The sequence below is a fragment of the Mauremys reevesii genome, linkage group 8 (genome assembly GCF_016161935.1).
Source record: "Mauremys reevesii isolate NIE-2019 linkage group 8, ASM1616193v1, whole genome shotgun sequence".
Classification (NCBI taxonomy): domain Eukaryota; kingdom Metazoa; phylum Chordata; order Testudines; family Geoemydidae; genus Mauremys; species Mauremys reevesii.
In genome coordinates, this window is record NC_052630.1 from 108,540,790 (window position 1) to 108,565,566 (window position 24,777).

The 24,777-nt window shown below is 50.1% G+C and overlaps 2 protein-coding genes across 12 annotated transcripts in view; one reads left to right on the plus strand and one right to left on the minus strand.

The window, feature by feature from the left end:
* SZT2 (SZT2 subunit of KICSTOR complex) overlaps window positions 1-4,779 on the minus strand; it is a 78,589-nt gene extending 73,810 nt beyond the window's left edge. For 9 of the 11 annotated variants that reach the window (XM_039486483.1, XM_039486488.1, XM_039486482.1 and 6 more), the window contains exons 1-4: window positions 4,687-4,779; window positions 2,336-2,461; window positions 1,931-2,104; window positions 1,318-1,488 (exon numbers count right to left, since the gene is read on the minus strand). In XM_039486483.1, the coding sequence (XP_039342417.1) occupies window positions 1,318-1,488; window positions 1,931-2,104; window positions 2,336-2,461; window positions 4,687-4,764 (549 nt within the window). In that variant the 5' untranslated portion in view covers window positions 4,765-4,779. Of the gene's footprint in view, window positions 1-1,317; window positions 1,489-1,930; window positions 2,105-2,335; window positions 2,462-4,611; window positions 4,667-4,686 lie in introns of those variants that run through there. The other 2 variants (XM_039486484.1, XM_039486491.1) reach the window with 1 other exon arrangement.
* Window positions 4,659-24,280, plus strand: MED8 (mediator complex subunit 8). The gene is made up of 7 exons (XM_039486495.1): window positions 4,659-4,768; window positions 9,120-9,238; window positions 13,776-13,920; window positions 14,673-14,813; window positions 15,249-15,330; window positions 20,932-21,180; window positions 23,773-24,280. The coding sequence occupies exons 1-7, from the start codon at window positions 4,763-4,765 to the stop codon at window positions 23,835-23,837; spliced, it is 807 nt and encodes a 268-aa protein (XP_039342429.1). The 5' UTR covers window positions 4,659-4,762; the 3' UTR covers window positions 23,838-24,280.
* Window positions 24,281-24,777: the final 497 nt, after the last annotated feature.

Below are 24,777 nucleotides of genomic sequence, written 5' to 3' on the forward strand. Positions count from 1 at the left end.
ATTGGACAGTGAAGTCCACTGGTCAGGGAGGTGGGAGCCCAATCACAGCAGATAATTCACAGCAGGTCAGAGATGATGCTCTTACCATTTATATTACAGCAGTACCCACAGGCCCCAGCCACGATCAGGGCTCCATCATGCTGAGTGCTGCACAGACCCAGAGTAAGAGACAGTCCCTGCCCCAAAGAATTTACAAGATGACATGGAGGGGAACGTGATGCAACACACAAGCAGAGAGTTCAGGAGATAATCGGCACACAACTTGCTAGCTCCATTCTCCCCCCACTGAGATGAGTAACAGAGTGGGGGAGAGGGAAACAACTAGAATATGGACAATTTTATTCAGATGAGTTGCACACATACACCCTTCTCCTCCCCCACGTATGCACAGCAATCTCCATCTGCCCCTCAGCCCCGGGCTAGTTTCTTGAAGGCCTCATGGAAGGAGTGGGTCTTCAGAAAGGATCTGAAGGAGGAGAGGATAGTGGCCTGCAGATCAGTTCAATGTCGCTAGGGGAGATGCACTAGAACAAAGCACACAGACAGTTATGGGAGAACTGGACAAGCAGGCAGTCCAGGCTGACATCAGTGACAGAGGGCTAATGGGAAGGACAGAGGGAGGCATCCTCGTCATGTTTATTATGGTCGTGCCTAGGGACTAACCAGGATTGTGCAAGAACTGTACAGACAGAGTAATAAGCAGTCCCTGCCCCAAGCAGCTTACATTCCAAACACGCAGACAGAAGACAGAGGAAAGGGATAGAACACATCAGCAGGGTGAGAAGAGCGATGGTCTGCAAATGGCATGGTAACACCATGATTTTTGAGGGTTAAGGTTTTGCTGGGAAGGGATTAGCTACATGGGTGCCCTCTGGCCCCACCAACCAGAATTAAGTTGTTTAAACGGGAATTTCCCTTGCATGTGTGGTTTATAGAGCACCTGAGCTACGGCCCAATCTCACTAGGAAGCCACCCAAAAAAGTGAACTGAAGAGAGTTCAAGTCACACTGGGGCAAAATATATCCTAGATGTACTTCCCTTAATTAACAGCAAGCTGCTGCTCACAGATCCCCTTCTTTGCTTGGCATTGCCCACATATGCCAAACCTCAGCCTCCCGCCCACAGATACACGATGGAGCTGTGTCCACACTAGAGGAGCTGCTCAGACTACAGGATCTCATGAAGCAAGACTACAGCATCACATGGGAGTTGTCTGAGCACTGCTGTCTCCACTTCCCTAGGAGCTCAGCAGCAACCAGGGCAACAAAAAGTGCTCTCACACAAAGATTGGGGGAAGGGAAGGAGGTAGAACTTTACCTGGTGGGACTGCAGGCCAATGATGGAGGAATATGCTTGGATAGTGACAAAGATCTCTGGCTGGTAAGTAATTTCTGAACCAGGAATTCGGAAGGGTTTTAGCAATCCCACTAGGCATCGGGAAAGGGCATGAAACACCTCATCAAAAATGATCTCCCCCGTTGAGTCATCCTGCAGAAGTACAAACAGGAAATTTTAGCTGCTCCCCCTGGTGTATTGACAAGGGTCCCTAGCACATGGAGTTACCCATACATCCTTCTAGAAATACTCTGCAGAGCCCCAGCATGGAGAGGCAAACACTCCTGGGCTAGCTCCTAGCAGGCAAACCCATGCACAGATCATCCCTGCAAAAGGGGTGGGATTTTCCTGCAGGGATGATCTGTGCATGGGTTTTGCCTGCGAGGAGCTGGCCCAGGAGTCGCACTGGCCAAGTGGCAGCTACTGGCACACACTGCTTCTAGTAGGAGCCAACCTCTCGTGGCACACAGAAGTAAGATGTATGCTGGGAGTAAATGCACAGGAGGAAGCCATTCCCAAACAGAGATGGCAGCAGGAGCACCTTGTGGGCAGAGCCATGGGGTACCCGGGGAGAGGCAGAGACGTATACACTCACCACAATGCCTGTGGATGGGCTCAGGTCGAGCTCAATCACAAAGCGGTACTGTCGTGCCAGGAAGGTGACCTGTGTGGAGGGCACTAGGAGGTAGGGCCTAGGCCGCACAGACTCATGTGGCTGCCAACCATTTGGCAGGATGCTGAGAACATCCAGTTCATTATCTGACTTCACCTACAGGAGAAAAGAAACAGCAAGTGAGGGAAAGCCAGGCTTGCAGGGGAGCAGGAAAAGGAGCAGACAAGAATTGGGTGAAAGCCTTTCACAGGAATCCTAGGCTCCCAAGGAGCAGTGGTAGCTAAAAGTCCTGCAGCTTCTCTCCTACTTGGCCAAACTGCCAATGCCAGAGGGCACTGATCAGCACACAGCACCATCCTGCCTTCAAGCCTGGGGACACGTACTCACCAGCTCTGACTCAGGCACAGCCCAAATGACTTGATGCAAGTGATTGAGGAACCAGGCTAGGCGCACGTTGCGGGAGATCCGATAATCTTTCTTCATCAGGAGGAAGACCTGTCCTGCGTCTTCCACCTGCAGCAAAGGGGAACAGGTCACCATATCACTAGGCAGGAGATGATCAGAGAACACAACAGCTAAGCTGCTTATTTTTTCCCATTAACAAAAATCCTTCTACAGCTAAAAGTGCATAAGAACATAAGAACATAAGAAAGGCCGTACCGGGTCAGACCAAAGGTCCATCTAGCCCAGTATCTGTCTACCGACAGTGGCCAATGCCAGGTGCCCCTGAGGGAGTGAATCTAACAGGCAATGATCAAGTGATCTCTCTCCTGCCATCCATCTCCATCCTCTGACGAACAGAGGCTAGGGACACCATTCTTATCCATCCTGGCTAATAGCCATTTATGGACTTAGCCACATGAATTTATCCAGTCCCCTTTTAAACATTGTTATAGTCCTAGCCTTCACAACCTCCTCAGGTAAGGAGTTCCACAAGTTGACTGTGCGCTGCGTGAAGAAGAACTTCCTTTTATTTGTTTTAAACCTGCTGCCTATTAATTTCATTTGGTGACCCCTAGTTCTTGTATTATGGGAATAAGTAAATAACTTTTCCTTATCCAGTTTCTCAACATCACTCATGATTTTATATACCTCTATCATGTCCCCCCTTAGTCTTCTCTTTTCCAAACTGAAGAGTCCTAGCCTCTTTAATCTTTCCTCATATGGGACCCTCTCCAAACCCCTAATCATTTTAGTTGCCCTTTTCTGAACCTTTTCTAGTGCTAGAATATCTTTTTTGAGGTGAGGAGACCACATCTGTACACAGTATTCGAGATGTGGGCGTACCATGGATTTATATAAGGGCAATAATATATTCTCAGTATATTGCATATTGCTCATCTCTGCAGATACATGCAGCTTCTCCATCCTCACCCATACACCATGCCTCATCTTGAGCCAAAGCTATAGGGTCTGGGTCAGGGATTGTGCTTTGCTAGATGTCTGTACAGCCCCTTGTACAACAGGCCCAGGTTTAGCACCACTGTAACCCCGAACAACCACAGTCATAGCAGGGCACCAACACTGTTCATTAAGGAGACAGCACAATTCAGGCAAACCTGGGCCCAAATGCTGCAGCCAGCACATGCTGTCCCCACCAAACCTGCAACCAGACCCAGCACCAACCCCCATCTCCCAGCCATAACATCAGACTCAGACCCTTTCTACTGATTCAGGCCCAGGCCCCAGCCCAGCTCCCCACCCAGTGCCAGGCCCAGCTCCCCCTGACCAAGCTTCCCACACAATGTCAGGGCCTGCCCCTTCCCAGCCCACCTCCCCTCCCCCTGCCCCACGCCAGGCCCAGCCCCTGCCCCCTTCCCAGCCCACCTCCCCTCCCCCTACCCCACGCCAGGCCCAGCCCCGGCCCCCTTCCCAGCCCACCTCCCTGCCCCACGCCAGGCCCAGCCCCTGCCCCTTCTCAGCCCACCTCCTCCCCTGCCCCACGCCAGGCCCAGCCCCTGCCCCTTCCCAGCCCACCTCCTCCCCTGCCCCAGCCCACCTCCTCCTCCTCCCCTGCCCCACGCCAGGCCCAGCCCCTGCCCCCTTCCCAGCCCACCTCCTCCCCTCCCCTGCCCCACGCCAGGCCCAGCCCCTACCCCTTCCCAGCCCACCTCCTGCCCCACGCCAGGCCCAGCCCCTGCCCCCTTCCCAGCCCACCTCCTGCCCCACGCCAGGCCCAGCCCCTGCCCCATCCCAGACCACCTCCCCTCCCCTGCCCCAGCCCACCTCCCCTCCCCCTGCCCCACGCCAGGCCCAGCCCCTGCCCCCTTCCCAGCCCACCTCCCTGCCCCACGCCACGCCCAGCCCTGCCCCTTCCCAGCCCACCTCCCTGCCCCACGCCCGGCCCCGCCCCTGCCCCTTCTCAGCCCACCTCCCTGCCCCACGCCAGGCCCAGCCCCTGCCCCATCCCAGACCACCTCCCTCCCCTGCCCCAGCCCACCTCCTCCCCTCCCCTGCCCCACGCCAGGCCCAGCCCCTGCCCCCTTCCCAGCCCCCCTCCCCCTGTCCAACCCCAGCCCCCCCAGGCTCCCCTACCCGTCCCGTCCCATCCCAGCCCATCGCCCCGGGGGAGCGGCCGAGCCGGGCCGGGCGGGGCCGGGCGGGGCGCGGGGCCGGACGCGCCCCCTCGCGGGGATCGGGGAGGTTGCGGGGGGGGGGGGTACCTCAGAGTCCGCTCGCTCGGAGGCAGCCATGTCTGCCCCGCCCCGCCCCGCCCCTGGCAGGCGATGACCTCTCACCCCGTGACCCGGAAGTAGAAGGGAGCCGAGCCAGCCCCCCCTCCCCCGGGCGTAGGGAAGAGCAGGAGGCGCCGCCATGCAGGTGCGCGGGCCTCAGCCGAGGGGCTGGTCATGGCCCCAGGCGGCCGCGAACTCGGAGTCCGTGTGAACGTGTCCTCGGGGCGGGGCGGGGCTGAGGGGCCGGGGAGACGGGGCGGGGCATGGCTGGGGCTGGCTGGGAGATGGAGGGGCGGGGCATGGCTGGGGGGCTGGGGGAGATGGAGGGGCGGGGCATGGCTGGGGGCTGGGGAGACGGGGGCAGGGCATGGCTGGGGGCGGGGGAGATGGAGGGGCGGGGCATGGCTGGGGGGCCGGGGAGACGGGGCGGGGCATGGCTGGGGGCTGGGGAGACGGGGCGGGGCATGGCTGGGGGCTGGGGAGATGGAGGGGTGGGGCATGGCTGGGGGCTGGGGAGATGGAGGGGCGGGCATGGCTGGGGAGACGGGGAAATGGAGGGGGTTGTACGAGGTGGGGCATGGCTGGGGGTGGGGAGATGGAGGGGTGGGGCATGGCTGGGGGCTGGGGAGATGGAGGGGCGGGCATGGCTGGGGAGACGGGGCGGGGCATGGCTGGGGCGGGGAGATGGAGGGGCGGGGCATGGCTGGGGGCGGGGAGATGGAGGGGCGGGGCATGGCTGGGGGCCGGGGAGACGGGGCGGGCATGGCTGGGGCTGGGGAGATGGAGGGGGCGGGGCCTGGCTGGGGGGGCTGGGGGAGATGGAGGGGGCGGGGCCGGGCTGGGGGGGCTGGGGGAGATGGAGGGGCGGGGCATGGCTGGGGAGACGGGGAAATGGAGGGGGTTGTACGAGGTGGGGCATGGCTGGGGGTGGGGAGATGGAGGGGTGGGGCATGGCTGGGGCGGGGGAGATGGAGGGGGTTGTACGAGGTGGGGCATGGGTGGGGAGATGGAGGGGGCGGGCATGGCTGGGGGGGCGGGGGGAGATGGAGGGGGGTTGTACTGCAGTGGGGCATGGCTATTTGAAAATGTCACAAGTGGGCGATGAAGGTTCACATCATGGGCTGGTCATAGACAGGAGTCAAAAACTTGATGGTGAAGGAGAGATGATAGGCAAGGTGGGGACAGGTCACAAAGGCCTTGAAAGTGAAGATAAGCAGCTTATGTTTGATGTAATAGAGAACAGGGAGCCAGGAGAGAGATGTGAAGAGAAGGGTGACATGGTCAAACAACTGGCTACAAAAATGATCTTTGCAGCAGCATTCTGAATCATAGAATCTCAGGGTTGGAAGGGACCTCAGGAGGTATCTAGTCCAACCCCCTGCTCAAAGCAGGACCAATCCCCAACTAAATCATCCCAGCCAGGGCTTTGTCAAGCCTGACCTTAAAAACCTCTAAGGAAGGAGATTCCACCACCTCCCTAGGTAGCCCATTCCAATGCTTCACCACCCTCCTAATGAAATAGTTTTTCCTACTATCCAACCTAAACCTCCCCCTCTGCAACTTGGGATCATTGCTCCTTGTTCTGTCATCTGCCACCACTGAGAACAGTCTAGATCCATCCTCTTTGGAACCCCCTTTCAGGTCGTTGAAAGCAGCTATCAAATCCCCCCTCATTCTTCTCTTCTGCAGACTAAACAATCCCAGTTCCCTCAGCCTCTCCTCATAAGTAATGAATGTGAGCAGGGCAAGATTGCATTTGTCACAGCCAGAGAGAAGGATGTTACGATAATCGTGATATGAAATGGTGATAGCCTGCATGAGAATTTTACTTGTGTAGAGGGATACAACAGTTCATCTCTGACAGATGTTAAGCAGAAAGAATCTGCAAAATTTAGAAAGAGCTTGGATGTGAGGACCTAGAGAGTGGTCCAAGTGGAAGATGAGACCCAGGTTTCCAGGCCCAGGTGGCAGGCAGGATGTTGGCATTGTCCACAGGGTGGTCCATAGTGATCAAGAAGAGATGGGGCAGAAAGTGCTAGTGTAGACAAAGCCTGAGTCAAAGGTGGTGAAAAGGCAGTTGGCATTGCAGCCATAGGAGTCAGTGAAGTCGAAGAAGTAGTGTTGTTTAGCTAGAAAGATGGCAGAACTGAAACGGGGGAGAACAGATTTGTAGTGGAGGAAGTCAGCCTGCTCATCTGTAAGAGATGCTCTGCAGTGTGAGAGCAGGCACAGAGGAAACAGATGTTGGGGGTGAGCCAAGGCTGGGGATTGACAAGGTGGGCCTTGTGATGAGAGAGAGGGTCAAAGGAATCAAGGGTGGAGGCGAGTGAAGCCTGGAGTGAATCAACAATCCTATGAAGGGAGGAGAGGGCTGAGAGCAGAGGAGAAGCGCTGATGGGCTGGAGGCAAACAGAAAAGGCGAGTGCCAGGGCGGGAGGGCAGGGGCTGATGGGTGGCGCTGTAAGAGGGCTGGTGATGATCAGAGAGAGGGAACGCAGGAGTTAGAGCAGTGCTTGGTGAAGACTGAGTCAAGTGAATGGTCCTTTTGGTGAGTGCAAGAGTTGCACCAGGGCTGCAGGTCAAATGAAGGGTAAGGAAATGTGCAGCTGAGAGGTTGGATGGGTTATCAACATGGACGTTGAAGTCACTGAGGATGAATGTGGGAGATTGCGAGGAGAGGAAGGAGAGCCAGAGGGAGGCTGATGGGGAGGAGCTAAGTGGATGGTAGATGAGAGCAAGGTGGAGTGGGAGAGGAGAGAAGAGTTGCATGTAGTGCTGTTCAAGGTAGGGGAGGAGGGAGAGGATGGAAGCGGTAGGAGCAGGAGAGGAGAGGTCCAACACTTTCACTACGGTCTGATCCAGGGTGGGAAATGTAAGAGAAGGAAGGGCCTCAGTAAGAGGGCAGCTGCAAAGGCTGGATGAGACGAAGGGATCCAGATCTCTGTGAGAACCAGGAGCTGGTAGGAGGGAGATATGGAGAGTTCGTGGATGGCTGTGATCTTTTTAGAAATGGCATGGTGTTCCAAAGAGAGACAGGGTAGGGCATGGGGGTGGAGGGGAATGGGTGTGAGGTTGGGAATGGTGCCACGAGGGGGCAGAGGTGGTGGTGGACATGTGTGTGGGAGGTGGAGCGGGTAGGGATGGAGGGAGGACCAGGACTGGTGCAAATGTCAGCAGAGGGGAGGAGGAGGAGGTGGTAGAGAAGGATATGGATGTGGGATCTGGATTTGTGGTGGTGGGAGGAGTGGTACATTGGAATGGGAAGAGGAGTGAGTAGAGCTGGTGGGAACCGTAGAGGGGTGATGTAACCAGGATGGGGAGATGGATGCAGTGAGGGGGAAGGGTGGAGGATGGAGAAGGATGGTTGCTCTGAGACAGGAAGGGTGTAGTGAGAGCTGTGGGTGGATGCCTGTAAAAAGATTGTGTCATGATCTGCTTTCCCAATCAGCATTCCCTTCCCATTGTTTGGTTGCTCTCTCTCACCCTCCTTGGCGTATTATTATTATCTTTGTGGTTTACATTGGTAAATTATTGGGGCAGGGACCTAGTCCAACTGTGTTTCATAAAGCATTTTATGCAACTCTGCTACTATGTAAGTAACATATAGTAGCCGAGATCCTAGGGTGCTTTTTGTAAGAGTCCAGGGTTTGACCCAGCTTCCTAGGCTGCAGATACCCATCCATCTGTTAGGTGGCATGCTGTGCCCCAGTTGTCTGCCACCCTCCATCCCAGAGGATGTCAGTGAGATGGCTGTATGTAGGTATGAAACACTTTGAAATGAAAGGGACTAGTCAACTCCCTTTGTGGGTCTAGGTATTTATATGACCCTAATCACCACAGTGTCTGAGCACCAGCCACAAATTAAAAATGACAGATGAAACATGGAAGCCTACAGGTTCCATGGCCACTGGAAATGATGTGGCCAGTGCATGACCAAAGGCAGGGGGTGAGGGAAAGAGGCTGGTACCGGAGTCTCAGGTGGGTACCTGAGGGGGTCGGGTCTAGTGGTGCTTAGGAAATGCAGGAGAGACCAGCTGCCTGTGAGCTGCACGAGATTGAGTTCCTGGCCAAAGGAAAATGGGGCTGTGACAGAAGAAACTCCGGGCATTTTATCTCCAGCATGTTTCTCTCCTGGAAGAGTGGTATTGCTCTATCTGGTAAGGGCGAGTGGGGCGATGCATATGTGTTTAAAGAACAGGAGTACTTGTGGCACCTTAGAGACTAACAAATTTATTTCAGCATGAGTTTTCGTGGGCTACAGCTCACTTCATCGGATGCATAGAATGGAACACACAGACAGGAGATATTTATACATACAGAGAACATGAAAAGGTGGAAGTATGCAAACCAACAGGAAGAGTCTAATCAATTGAGATGCGCTATCGTCAGCAGGAGAAAAAAACATATATGTTTGTGTCTGGTGACCTCTGTGCATTTCTGGGGCTGAGTAGAGCACTAGGCCTTGTCCTAACCCCTCTCTTCCCCACTTTCTGCAGAGGGAGGAGAAGCAGCTCGAATTGTCCCTGGAGGCGCTTATTAGCCAGGTAGCTGATCTGAAGAATTCCTTGGTCAGCTTCATCTATAAGCTAGAGAATGAGTATGACCGGCTCACCTGGTAAGAGGGTGTGCGTGTTTGCGAGTGTGGGGTGTCATGGCTAATCTGTCCTGCTTGTGCAAGATGTGCTCTACATTCTGTGCTGGGGTTCACAGAGGCCTGACAGCACACGTGGCCCTTATTTCCAGCTGTTAAATCCCATGAAAAGAATCCCCACCCAACAAAACTTTCCTTAATATTAACTTTTCATGTTAGCAATTGCTGGTGTTGCCACATGACGGTCAGGTGATTTTGGAGGGGAGGTGCCCACACACTGGGTTTGGCAGATGATCTTCTGAACAAAGAAGCAGCCACAAGCCTTGTAGAAGAAGTGCAAACTACAGAGGTGCCTGCTCCTTGTGTTGGCTCCTGAGCAAAGTGTGCTTCCGAACCAGTCAGGAATGGAGTAAGCAGGGACCCTCCCTTGCTCTGTATAGATTCTAAGGCCAGAAGGAACCACTGTGATCATCTAGTCAACCCTCTTGTGTAGCGCAGGCCACAGAACTTCTAGGGAATGTAAGGATAGTTGTGCATGATATTCTTCATGCTAGAAAGGGTCTGGTTCTGTCATCTGATCTAATGTGGGTGGTTTTCTTGCTTGTTAGTCCAGTGTTGCAATTGATTTCTAAATCTCGGTTTGGGTCTTTGTCCTAGGGTTTTTATGCAGCGCCTATCACCACAGTATTGAAGTGCTTGAGGGAGATACATCTCTCCCTATATGCTGTCATGACTTTTCAACTGTGAAAATTAAACTTTGGGGTTGACATTTTCAAGGTTTGGTTTTTGCCCAGAGATTAACTTCATAGGAGAGTTTGAGCACAATCCTCTCTGGTGTTTCTGAGTTCCGGGTGGGTGAACTCCCCACTTTTCCCACTTCTAAAAATTGCCACATTTTACACATTCAGATGCCATGGTGATGGGCACGGTGTAAGACCCTAGAAAGAATAGAATTACCCTACACAACTCAGTACTGCATGTGCTCTGAAATGTGACTGTCACGGAGCGTGGGGGACACAAGGCTCTGCACCTCCGGCTTCCTGTGATTCACCAGGACTCTCAGCCAGCCAGTAAAACAGAAGGTTTATGTAGACGACAGGAACACAGTCCAAAACAGGTCTTGCAGGTACAGATAACGGGACCCCCTTTAGTTAGGTCCATCTGGGGGCCCCAGGGAGGCCACAGCCCTGTTGGGAAGCCAAAGCCCCGTTGGGGCCCCTCTCCATTTCCCAGCCAGCTCCAAACTGAAACTCCCTCCAGCCTCTCACTCAGCCTCCCCCCAGCTCCTCCCCCAGCCTTTGTGTCCTTTGTCCAGTTTCCCGGGCAGAGGTGTTACCTGGCCTCCAACCCCCCTCCTGGGTTCTCATGTTACATGCTCAGGTATCCTCCCTTCCCCAATGCAGACAGTCCCAGCAAAACTCCCCTGCAACCTTCCCAGGTCAATACTCCCCACTCCGCATTCAAATAACACATCAAGAACATTCCCACTTCGTCACAGTGACCTTGTCTTGTGAGTTAGTCCTTATGGAAAGGAGTGTCCACCCACAAGGAAAGGAAGGAGCATTTCCATATATAGGACTCGATTGATAAAGGATTAAAGGAAGGCAATGTAACTGATTTCAATGAACATGGGTTTATGGAAAGTAGATCCTGTCAAACTAACTTAACGTCTCTGTTTGATGAGATTGCAAGTTTGGTTGATAAAGGGATTTGTGTTGATGTAATATAGATAGACTTCTGTGAGGTGTTTGACTTGGTACTGCACACCATTTTGCCTGGAAAAAAACAAAACAAAAAACTAGAAGGATATAAAATTTATGTGTGACATACATTGAATGGATTAAAAACGGACTAACTGATAGGTCTCAAAATGTAATTGTAAATCATCATCAAGTGGATGTGTTTCCAATGGTGTCTCGCAAGGATTAGTTTTTGGCCATACGCTATTTAACATTTGTATCAGTGAGCTGGAGGAAAACACAACATCATTACTGATAGTTTGCATATGACACAGAAATTAGGGGAAGTTGTAAATAATGAAGAGAACAGGTCACTGATTCAGAGTGATGTGGATCTCCTGGTTAAGCTGGCCACAAACAAATAATGTGTTTTAATACAGCTAAATGGATACATCTGGGAACAGAATGTAGGCCATACTTACAGGATGGGGGACTCTATCCTGGGAAGCCGTGACTCTGAAAAAAATTTGGAAGTCGTGGTGGATAAGCATTTGAACATGAGCTCCCAGTACTGTGACCAAAAGAGCTAATGTTATCCTGGGATGAATAAACAGGGGAATCTCAAATAGGAGTAAAAGAGTTTATTTTTCCTCTATCAGAGGGGTAGCCGTGTTAGTCTGGATCTGTAAAAAGCGACAAAGAACCCTGTGGCACCTTATAGACTAACAGAAGTATTGGAGCATGAGCTTTCGTGGGTGAATACCCACTTCGTCAGACGCATCTGGAGGTGGGTATTCACCCACGAAAGCTTATGCTCCAATATTTCTGTTAGTCTATAAGGTGACACAGGACTCTTTGTCGTATTTTTCCTCTCTCTTTTTCACCGTTGTGACCGCTGCTGGAATACTATGTTCTAGTGCCCACAATTCAAGAAGGATGTTGATAAATTGGAGAGGGGTCAGAGAAGAGCCACAAGAACAAATAAAGGATTAGAAAACCTGCCTTATAGTGATTGACCCAAAGAGCTCGATCTATTTATCTTAACAAAAAGAAGGTTAAGGACTGACTTACAGACTATAAGTACGATACCGACGTGGGAAAAATATTTAATAATGGGCTCTCCAGTCTAGCTGAGAAAGGTCGAACATGATCCAATGGCTGATCCAGTCTAGACAAATTCAGACCGGAAATAAGGTGTACATTTTTGACAGAGTATTTAATCATTGAAAAAATTTACCAAACGTCTTGGTCAATTCTCTGTCACTGGCAATTTTTAAATCGAGATTGGATGTTTATCTAGAAGACGTGTTCTAGGAATTATTTTGGGGCAGTTTTCTAGCCTGTGCTGTACAGGAGGTCAGACTAGATGATCAAAATGGTCCCCTCTGGCCTTGGAATTTGTGAATCTATGAATGAATATGCAAAGGCACAGACAGGTGGATCTGGTCAGGCCTCAGAGCAGCCAGCTTTCTCAGCATTCTCAGATCTGAGAGTTCACTGAAAGGACAGATTCAGTTGGATTTTATCCCTATCTAGAGACGGCCTTCAGATCTGTCTGCCCATACCACCAGGAATCATCCTCCGTAGGGGTTCTAGCGGAGGGGATGTATGAGGACTTGTATGATCTGTCCTCAGTTCTGAGCTGCATCCTTGGTTCGGCACTGGCCTGCAACTCCTTGGTACCAAACTGAGGCACGTACAATTCCAAGGGAGACTGGGATCTTTGTTAAATCGGGAACGTCAACGGAGCCTTGAGCTCCTTAATTCCAGCCAGGGACAGAATCACACTGAGATCTGAGAGAGACCAGATCCATCTAATTCTTTTACTACTCCTGATTAAGGCCACTATATCTGTCTCTGTATCTTACCCAGACCATCCCCCCAGCCCCACCCTATGTGTGGCAGTAAAAATCGTAGTTGTTGCTTTGAATCTTTGTCCATGTGAATCTTACATGATGCGCTTGGGCCTCGTGCATGAAACTGTGTGCGTGGCTCCCCAAGCACATCTTGAGTGGGATCCACTTAGAGAAGACATCTTGAAAACCCACATTTACTATACGATAGCTAAATTGTTTGTTCCACGTTTCTTGGTCTTGCCAGCTATGCCACCTGACCCCTGGACAAACAGCTCTTGCATTTGTTGTTTGTTGCTATGCATTTGCCTATAGGTTTTTGACATCAATCACATAATGACATTCACCTTCTGAAGGACATTCAGTACAAAATGGCTGAGCTGCTAACTAAACTATGCAGTCTCTCTTTAATGTCAGCTACCACAGTGAAGCATTGGAGAGAGTCACTGTTTATATGCAGCATTGTAAAAGGCCTGCAGAATTGTCAGAACCTCCCTGATGATTTCTCCAAGAAATCAAAGAAAGTTGAAGGGGGCTTTGCTGATGGTATTTATTAAGCAAACTTCCCACCTGAAACATTATCTACTTTGTTGGCTCCTAATCTCAACAGCCAAACCATGAGCATGTTCTCTACTCCTAGTGCCAGGTGCTGGGTAGAACTTAAAGGGTGTCTCAGGCACTGCCATATGGGTCACAATGGGAAGTGAGCAATGAGGAAAACTGCATCTCTTTCTGTGCATGTAATTTAAAACCTACAGGCACCTCCTCCCCCTTTTCCCTTCCAGTGTTGCTGGGAATGGCGCCACCCATGGCATCATACGGGGAAAGGGGGAGTTATTAGTCCCTGCTTTGAGGCAGGCTTCTTTCACAAATACCAGAGACCACTGTTCCTCCCTCAGCCTGCTCTACCCCTGGGTCTGGGGGTCTTGCAGAGACGAGTGGATGACGAGCCGAGGCTGAGCTGTGAGAGAGCTCTCTCTGTCTCCTGCATCCGTTCCCAGGTCTCACTCATCCCCTTTCCCTTCCCAGGCCCTCAGTACTGGACAGTTTTGCGCTGCTCTCAGGTCAGTTGAACACGCTGAACAAAGTGCTGAAGAATGAGAAGACACCCCTAATGCGCAACCAGGTCATCATCCCCCTGGTGCTATCTCCAGACCGTGATGAGGAAATCATGGTAAGAACCTGGCAGCTCTGCTCTGCTGAGAGATACCCATGGAGCGCTGGAATGTGCTTCAGGCACTAGCTCCAACTCACCTACAACCTCCTAATGCTTAACACACACAGCCTTTCCACAGAAGGAAGAGGGGGATGAACAGTTTTGGGGAGGGGTGGCTCATCCCAGAGCTGCTCTGTGGAGAGGTTTCACCTGCCAACTTGCACTTTGGTACAGTCTATTTTCCTTGTTCCACTTTGTGAAAATGCAGTTACCGTGCAGCCAAGGCCCCCAGAGAGAGCATCCCCTGTTCTGACAGGCCTCCCCACTGGCTGCCCAGGAACTTAGCCTCAGCCATGCTCTCTCCAGAAGAAGTCTGCATCTTGCATCGTGTCCTCGGCTAACTGACCAACAGTGTAGTAAATTCCACAGTCCAAGACACACCACTAAGAACTCCCAGGCCCCCCGATATTGAAATGTGAGGGCTGTTAGCACAAGCATGCCAGCTAAACGTGGCTGTCCTGGCAGGCATCGCCGTGGGAGAGAAGAGGGATCTCGGGTAGCCCCTAGAATGTTTAGATACAATACGCTTGTCCTCATGGTAAGAACCTAATTAGATAGGACCCAAACCATTTAATGCTTTATAGATCAAAATCCCTCAACAGCAAATTGTTAGCAGGGCTCTAGCTTCCTAGCCAGCGTTCTTTGCTCCAGTTGTGTGACTGCTCTGCTGGAGGGTTGGGCTCTGAGCATAGATTCTCTGATTGTTCCAGCGACAGACAGAAGGGCGTGTGCCAGTCTTCAGCCATGAGGTGGTGCCGGACCATCTCCGTACCAAGCCCGACCCTGAGGTGGAGGAGCAGGAGAAGCAGCTGATCACAGATGCAACTCGAATCAGCTCTGATGTGGCACAGGTAGGGGAGGAACAGCTAGGTGCTGCACCCGCCTTCAACCAAGAGAACAGGTGCAGGCTCCCCATTTCTCTATCTCGCTCCTGAGTTGCTACATCCTGCCATTCTGTCCTTGTTGCAATTTGCTTTTCTTCCAGGCCCTTCTCCCTTTCCCCTTCTATGATTTCTCCAGCTGCCCCAGACCATTGGGCTCCACCTCCTCCTAAAGTGACAGCACCATAACCACTTCCCATTCTGTAGGAACTGCTGTTTGATCAGCAGAGATGAGGAGTACGCAGTCGTTCACATGGCTTCCCGGCCAACCTTTTATTGGATCCAGGCTCCCTAAATGCCTGCATTCAGTCACACGGCCGCTGGGAAAGGTTTTATACACTAACCTTGCTGTCCTGTACCATGCTGGAGATGTCCTTGCATTTTATCATTATTTTCACTTTGCAGAAACAGATCCAGAGCCTGAACAAAATGTGCTCAAATCTGCTGGAGAAAATCAGCAAGGAGGAGCGAGAGTCTGAGAGTGGAGGTATGGCACTGGGGTGGAGGTGGAGTAGAGAGTCCAAGGGGAAGGCTTGAGAGGCCAAGTAGAACACAAACCATAGAGCATGGGGATAGCGGAAGGGCCTTATGGGAGAAGAGTTCGGGGTGTGCGGGGGGGGGAAGAGAGGCTGAGCCAGGAGAGCCATTTTTTAGAAAGGAATCCAGACGGCGTGAGATGGGTTTCCTTTGTGCCAGGCAATAGCTATTCTTTGCTTTAGGGAAATCTAATTGATCCAAACTAGCATCATTCAGGTGAGTTCTGATCCCATCAGGAATGTCACTCTGGCCATCTCTGCAACTTCACTTTACATCCCTCTAGGTGACCCTAAATGCTGCTCCTGGAGTTTGCCAACACACAATCTTAATCAGCATAAAGTAATTAGAATGACCATGCAAATACAGGAGAAAACAAGAAACCCCTTAGCCATGTTCTGAATGAGTCAAGAATGTGCCAGCTGGTAGCCTTGCCCTAGGCTTGTTCATGCCCTGTGTTTCAAGACATGCAACAGCCTGCTCTGTCTCACTTTGGGTGACACAATGTTGAGCACCCTTGCATTTTATCTCCAGCCACGCTTCTGTCTGCATAAACAGCACCGCTCCATGCAGGCTGCTATTTCTTGTTTTTTCCATGCTGATGCTGTGAGTGGTGCTGTCCAAGATCCAAAATATAGGTTTTCTCTGCTTCAGAGGGCTTACCATCTAACCAAGACAGATGTGTAACAGACAGGACACCCTGGGAAGCCCAGAATGTAGGGCGGGGGTGAGGGGGACTAAGGTATTTGCTTTGCTTTTATTGACTCATTATTAGGGGCTGTCACATTTTGGGGTTCCACCCGGGCCAGTGAGAGGCCCTGTAACTCTGCTCTGCTGCTGTGACTCTCAGCCTGCAGAACAGCCACCAGACAAGCATGCAGTGCCCTGAGTGGTGTGTGCTCTGCAGCCCTGATTCAGCGATCTGACTCCAGCAGGCCCTCCCCTCTCCCTGGTCTTTCCCAGCCTCGGTTACTACTTGAAGGGTGACCTCAACACACCCCCAGCCCCAAAGCACCCCAAAACCATCTGTCCTGAACTGCTCAGCCCTCTCTGGGGACAAGTTTGTTGCTCCTCTAAAGAGACAAAATCGCAGTTCACTACTTTAACTGGAGTTAACAATCACTTCAGTTCAGACCCAGCACTAGGTTGGTTTAGATAAAACGAAAACAAAAATATTAGCACAAAGAGACAGCACAACCCAGCCATCTCATTTCCTTCCAAGTGCAGCACTGGGGATGGATATGGACCTTCTCCGGATCTTGTAGATCTCTAAGGGCTTTGATAAGTGCCTTTATTCTCTTAGGATAGTCAGTCAGTTTAGTATGTTTAGTTTGTTAGCCAGTAGTTCATAGTAAATAGCATTAGTCTCGGTTTTAGTATCTAGTGACATTACCAGTGTCTATGGTGGGGCCGAAGACAAAGAAGTGTGGCTTTAAAAGATGTGCATTATGCTCCGTGGGCTTCCTAGCTTTGGATGCCCACTCCAGGTGCTTTAAATGCCCAGAGAAAAGACACCATCCTTCGTATTGTGCTGTCTGTCGCACATTCACTCCCCATGTCCAGCAGGAGAGACAAAAGATTTCAAGCCCTCTTATTACAAGAAGTTTTGACTGTTACCGCTTTGGGATTGGGGGGAGAGGGGGGTCAGAATTATCTGAGGGAAAGAACAGGTGGCCTGAATCAGCCCCAGGCATTTCCAGATTGAGGAAGTTGGTTACGCCGAAGGCATCAACCTCTGCACTGAGCTCTAGTTCCAAGGCAACCGAGCATTCAGTAGCTAAACATTCAGACCCTATTGCAAGAAAGGTACAGCCCTCTACTAAGACCGTTCAGGATACAGGACTTAAACCCCCTGACATCACGTCAGACCTGCGGACATCAGTTCAAGCAAACAGAAAGCCAAGATGAAACATATCTCAGAGCTGGAAAAGATTGCCCATTTCAGGTTATTCATCAGATCCCTTGGTTTGTGAATTCAGTATGGGTCCAACGTTGGCTAAGGATCCGCAGCCTAAAAACATAGTAGCCCTGTATCATACCAATGTAACGTATCTAAAGAATCCAAAATATCCATCAAAATCGAGCACTTCATCTCTTCCGGTTCTTTCTATCATGGTGTAGTCACAGTCTGGTAACTCCAAATGATGGCAGCGATGTAACAAACTGCCAGCTTCCCAACAGTCTTTTCAAGGTGCCAGATTCTCTGGGACCCCTGCTTTGCATCCAGTCCAAACAGGCCAGAGATGCAGAATCTTTCCCTGAATCCATACTTACAGCCGCTCTTACAGAAAGCAAACTGACAGGGTCACCACCCAGAGTCTATTTACGGTCTTGGATCTCTGATTATCACACACAATTACCACTTGCCTTCAAATGCACACTAATTAGTGCTTTCCTGCTAAAATTCTTTGTTTGCATTATACAAAGCGTCTTTGTCATACCTCTGCAACTAAATAAATGAGAATGTAAATGTTTTCCATTATAACAGGATACAGATAAGTGAAAAGAATGCATATAATATCCCAAAGTTTTCATGAAGTTTAAACGCCAAATACATATTTATAGTAGTAGATTGTTGACACACTCCCCAACCTGTTTTGGAGGCGTCCGATGTAACTATTACAGTAAGAGGTGGGGGAACCCACTCTCATCATGGTGAAGCCTGAGCTGCTTCCCTGAGCAGGGTCTGTCAGAAGATTGTAGCATGTGTGCTATGGTTTAGCAGGTATGTACCCAAGTAGAAACAAACATTGGCTTCACTCAGCTGAATTCTGTGTTTTAGCTCTGGTATAATTTCCACTGATCTAAGAAGTGAAAGCTCTTAGGATAACCAGTTCCCAGATGGCAGCACCTTTGTTGTGTGGTTTTCTCTTAACACTTCGAATCTCAATAACCTTTGTCGTTTCCTAAAGACAATATATTAAATTGGCTAGCCTTTTCAGTAAAGAGCTAGTGATACCCCAGATCACTCAACATATCCCATGAATGGCAATATGCAGAGTCCATCTTGAAGAACTCCAGTTACAAGCGGGTAACCTTCATTTCTACAAGAGCTCAAGCAGCATCAGCTGCATTCCTTGGGTAAGGTGCCCATAAGTGACGTTTGCAGGGCTACAACCTGGACGTGAAAATATGTACCCGAGTCATAGTATTTTCATAGAATCTCAGGGTTGGAAGGGACCTCAGGAGGCCATCCAGTCCAACCCCCTGCTCAAAGCAGGACCAATTCCCAACTAAATCATCCCAGCCAGGGCTTTGTCAAGCCTGACCTTAAAATCCTTTTAGGAAGGGGATTCCACCACCTCCCTAGGGAACCCATTCCAGTGCTTCACCACCCTCCTAGTGAAAAAGTTTTCCCCAATATCCAACCTAAACCTCCCCCACTGCAACTTGGGGTCATTACTCCTTGTTCTGTCATCTGCCACCACTAAGAACAGTCTAGATCCATCCTCTTTGGAACCCCCTTTCAGGTAGTTGAAAGCAGCTATCAAATCCCCCCTCACTCTTCTCTTCTGCAGACTAAACAATCCCAGTTCCCTCAGCCTCTCCTCATAGTCATGTGCTCCAGCCCCCTAATCATGTTTGTTGCCCTCTGCTGGACTCTTTCCAATTTTTCCACATCCTTCTTGTAGTGTGTGGCCCAAAACTGGACACAGTACTCCAGATGAGGCCTCACCAATGTTGAATAGAGGGGAATGATCACATCTCTCGATCTGCTGGCAATGCTACTACTTATCCAGCCCAAAATGCCATTAGCCTTCTTGGCAACAAGGGCACACTGTTGACTCCTATCCAGCTTCTCGTCCACTGTAACCCCTAGGTCCTTTTCTGCAGAACTGCTTCCTACCCATTCGGTCCATAGTCTGTAACAGTGAATGGGATTCTTCCATCCTAAGTGCAAGCATCAAGGGAAGATGCCAGATTTGGACGAGTTGTCTTGCAGTTCTTGTTCAGATAGACTCTGAATCCTTCCTTCTTCCTGCACTGCACCTGAAGTGGAATGGACATGAGCAATCACTTGAAGGAAAAAAAAAATAAAAAAGTTACTCACCTGTTCTGTAACAATTGTTCTTTGAGCTGTATTGCACACATCTATTCCATGACCCACCCTCCTCCCCTCTATATTAGACTCCAACTTACTGTTTTCCAGTAAGAAGGAACTGAGGGAAGGTCAGCTCAGCTCTACCCCTCTATACCATTGGCTTGCAACATAAGGATAGGGGAGGGATAGCTCAGTGGTTTGAGCATTGGCCTGCTAAACCCAGGGTTGTGAGTTCAATCCTTGAGGGGGCCACTTAGGAATCTGGGGCAAAAATTGGTCCTGCTAGTGAAGGCAGGGGGCTGGACTCAAGGACCTTTCAAGGTCCCTTCCAGTTCTAGGAGATTGATATATCTCCAATTATTATTTTATTTTATTATAAGCATGTGGATAGTGCATGCGCTGCTTTATGGGTACTGGTGTAGGAAAAAGAGCTCTGGCTTTGGTGCACTTGAACACACGTGCTCACCCTGAAGTGGAATGACTTGTGCAACACATGGTGAAGGGCAGCAGTTACTGAACAGGCAAATAACCATTTTATATGCCATTAGGAGTCTCAGTTCTAAAGTTAAAACAACGAGGAGTACTTGTGGCACCTTATGCCCAAATAAATGTACTGTGCATATATATTCTGCCTACTACAGATGCATGGAGTGGAAAATACAGTAGGCAGAATATATACCTTAGAGACTAACAAATTTTGTAGTGGTAATCAGGGTGGCCCATTTCAAACTTTACATGAAAAGATGGGAGTTGCCTTATCAAGTGGGGGGTCAGTTCTAATGAGATAATTGAATTAAAAGTGGAAGTGAGCTATTATCAACAGGAGGAAAAATCACTTTTGTAGTGGTAATGAGAGTGGCCCATTTCAAACAATTGACAAGAAGGTGTGAGTAACAGTAGGGGGAAATTAGCATGGGGAAATTAGTTTTTATCTATACAGGAAATCTGCTGTTTTTAAAAACAGCAGATCTTAGGTATTTCCAGTATCCATGGCCAACATGGACTGATCATGCACAGCATGACCCTGTTACCTGGACCCACGTATGTTCAGTTCTTGAAAGTAGGTTTGATTTTCCAACAGCCTGGGTAGGCTGGGCCATCTTATTCCATAGCTATCTGCCAGTCCACAGCATGGCATCTTGGAGAAAGGGGCCTCATGGGTGTATCGTAGATGTCCCATAGTGTCTGAGCACCTCACAGTCTTTAGTGAACTTACCATCATACACCCTGGTAAGGCAGGGCAGGGCTATTGTCCCTGTTTTACAGATTGGGAACTGAGGCACAGAGACTGACTTGCACAAGGTCACATAAGGAGTCCTTGAGGGTTATAGAGCCCCAGTCTCCTGAGTGCCACTAGCACGCTGGCCCATCCTTATTCAGTTTCATCTACTGGTATCCACACCAAGTTCATTGTTACAGACTCAGGACAGTAGTGAGCCCAGGTTGTCTGCTGGGAAGTGTGCAATGGGCTTGGCTGTTGAAATGCTCCAGAAATCTTCTCTTTCCCTGCAGGTTTACGGCAGAACAAGCAGACTTTTAACCCTGCTGATACCAATGCACTGGTGGCAGCTGTGGCATTTGGAAAAGGGCTGTCGAACCGGAGGCCTCCAGGCTCAGGGGGACCTGTCCAAGCAAGTCAGCCAGGTGCCGGTGCCATCATAGCAGGGGCTTCAGGGATCCAGCAGGTCCAGATGTCAGGTGCTTCTAGCCAACAGCAGCCAATGCTTGGAGGAGTGCAGATGTCACAGGCAGGCCAGCCAGGTAAATAAGAACACCTAAGAGTGCTTGGTGTATGGGGAGAAAAAGAGGGACATCAGCAGTCCTACTCCAAGCACCACGCTCGCTGTGCTGCCGGGGAGAGCTGGCCCTAAGAGCAGAGGGATACGCAGTATGGAGCTGGGAAACCCTGGCTTTGATAGAGACTTCTTTGGGGCAAGGTGGGGGCTCAGGACAGGGAGAGCAGAGCATACGTTGCATGGAGCTGGAGAGACCTGGCTTGGAGGGACACCTCTCGTTATTCAAATCTAGATATTATGGAACTGTTCACAGATTCATGGTGTTCAGGCTAAAAAGGACCATTATGACCATCTAGTCTGACCTCTTGTATAGCACAGGCCAGAGACTCCTGTCTCCAGCCCAGTACCCTGTGGCTGAGCTAGAGCAGATCTTTTAGACAGAAACTCTGTCGTGAGACATCAGGTGCTGGAGAACTTGCTTATGTCCCTTGGGAGCCTGTTCTCAAGGTTAGTTACCCTCACTGTTTGCATCTTATTTCCATTTGATGCTGTTTTCTTAACAGAAGAATTCAGTTTGTCATGGCTCTGATACTCCCACAACTTTAAACCTGGCTGAATAACTGTACACACGGAGTTACAATAAGTGCCAGTATGTGGGGTTGTGGAGGACACCAGGGTGTAGCTGAGTAGACTGCGGTATCTTGGGGATCTGGGTTAACCCATAATATGATCCAAACTGCCATAAAATACCAACTCAGAGCTGGAGTCAACAAAGGGACACAAACTGTGAAATAAACCTATATTCTCCTAATACAAGGGTGGAACCTGGCATTCACTGACAGCTTCCTGCCTAGAAGTGTCCCTCGGTTTCTGGATGAAAGCCTCCTTTTTAAAGGGATCTCCCCCAAAACCATGGTGACTCGTGGTTATTCAGATTGGGGAAATTCCCTCTTGAGGTGATAGCAGGGGATGTCTCAATGTCTCCCCATTAACTCTCATCATTACCTGTTCCTGGGCTGGACCATGATGATTACATGGAGCCACTTGCCTTAGGATGTGCCCCTCCTTGCTGTGAGGTGGAGCTGAAGTTGTAGTACAGGTTATTAGCACACTCTTCTATAGATAAAAATACTTAGAGTCATAACCAGTCATTATACTTATTTCATTATGGCCATCACGTTCAGAACACGACAGGCTGTGATACAAGACGTTACTCAATATACTTTGCATGCGGTATTTGTGTTCTGTAAATCAGTGCCTCGCTCCCCTTCTGCCCCAGGGTGTCTGGACCTTGATTGTCATATCGGTCACTAGCCAGAAATGCCGAAGTCAGCGGTAAGGCACTCCTTGGCATGACTCTGAGCAATAGAACGTGAGTGCTGTGGATGCTCAAAGCAGCAGGGAGTTACGTAGGTGCAGACCCTGGCTAAGTTTAGTGCTAGGATCCACTCCAGGCCCATGGATTTGTGATGTGTAAGTGTCCTCCAGAAACTCAGCTTTATTCAAAATGCACATTTCTAGCCCTTATGGTTGAGAAGGAATCCTTTGAAATATAACCCAGCATATCCAGTGCAGTGGTGTCTGCCAGGGCCAGCAAACAGCCTGAAACAATGGCCCAGAGAGGTAGAATGGCCTCATTTATCTCAGTGGGGTGATAATTATGAACCCTGACAATGACAATGTAAATGTCAGCATTGTTAGCGATTTCATGGTTGGTCCTGTTAGCAGAAACCTCCAGTTAATGTGTTACTCCAAGGGTGTGGGGGGCCCAGCTGCTAACACCTCCACTTCCACCCACAGCTTTGGGAATGAAATGACAATGTAGTGTCAATACAGAATTCTGTAGCACACAACACTGAATTTAGGGCAGCCCAGAAACAACTGAATTGAATATCATAAGGAAAGCTGCGCTGATTGAATTACTCATGAGCCTATTTAATTCACTAAAAACCTCAATTTTCTAAATTATTCTTGAAGCTGCCACAGAATCCAGGGATGGTGGGTATGATGTTTGGGGAAGGAGGTGTTAATTGAGGCTAGCGTGGATGTAACTCTGCCTACTGGTGAGTTCCTGGATGTGCAATGATAGTGTTGATGGAAAATACCTTTGAGCAGCAGCCTTAACCCTAAATTAACATTGAGGAAGACCGAGTGTAGTGTTAGTCATTAATGCTCTCAGATCCTTGTGAAGTGGCAAGTGCTATAGAAGAACAAATGATAATGTATGGCTTGGCCAAAGTAATGACCAATGGTAGCAAACCTACCTGCCTGCAAATGTGATGAAGAGTGTAACCAGTAAGGAAAAGGGAAGAGTTTATTTAGGATGGGACAGAAGCTGGAACTGGATGACAGGAGAGCATCACTTGATAATTGCCCTGTTCTGATCATTCCCTCTGGGGCACCTGGCATTGGCCACTGTTGGAAGACAGGATACTGGGCTTGATGGACCATTGGCCTGACCCAGTGTGTCCATTCTTATGTTCTAACCATCCTGCCCTGGAGCCTGGGGTTGAGACTGGATGGCTCCCAATAGGGCTGTTTCTGCACTGATGTGGTGCTGTCCTGCATAGACCCTTTCTCTTATCAAGTGACTGCATGACTCCTTTTTCTTCTCTAGGTAAGATACCCAGTGGCATAAAAACCAACATCAAATCTGCCTCAATGCATCCATACCAGAGATGAGCAGAGAGGAGCCTCGTCCTGGCTGACCATACAACACCAGCATTGTTCCTGTCAATTGCCACTCCAGGATTTCCTTCCATGCCTGTCAGATCCCCTCAAGCCTCCACTCATCATCCCCAGCAGAGATATTTCTGGGTGGGCTTTCCCCTCCTGTGAACTCCAGGCTGTCTCCTCCATCTGGTTTTATTCCGTGCTGGAGGGTTTGTGCATAGCTGCTGGTGGCCACGTGCTTGGGGTTGGAGCTCCCTAGACAAGGGAAAGCCTGTGTCCCACCTGTTCTGGCCTGGAGGGCCCATACTCTTCATTCATCCAAATGCAGAACCTGAACGGCTTCAGAGAAAACTCTTCTCCTGGCTTCTGTGTAAGGAGGCGCATGAAGGTTGCACTGCCTCCTCCCTTTCCCCTGCCTCCCATTGTTGAATAAAGACCCTGTACTATGCCAAGTGTGACCACTGCTGTCTGTGTGCAGGTTCCAAGGAGCCTCACAGCCTGATTCTCGTTTCCCTTTGGGAATGGCTGTAGAACAGCTTTGCCTCTAAACATGGCATGGAGCTGGCCATTTATATGGCATCTTGTTCTCTATTGAATACTGATATGGAGGTTGAATCCAGGAGTTGCTGTTGGGTTTCACCTGGACACAGCACTCCCTGCCATGAGCAGCATAATTTTTATTTACTGTAAAACTCACAAATAGCTATTCCCCAGGCACCAGTCCTAGAATGAAAGAAAATCCATCCAAGGGGAAAATGAGTAACCCTGTACCACCCTTCAAGATGCTGTGTTGTGAGGGTCATAGCAGAGGGAGCTGCAGGAACAGAAGCACAAATGTTCTGTTATCTACTCACTTCTAATGTCTCCACTTGCCCTGATCCCATCCCATGTCCTGATCTCCCTCGCACCAACTTTCACTCTTCTCCATAATTTCTCACTCTCCTTATGC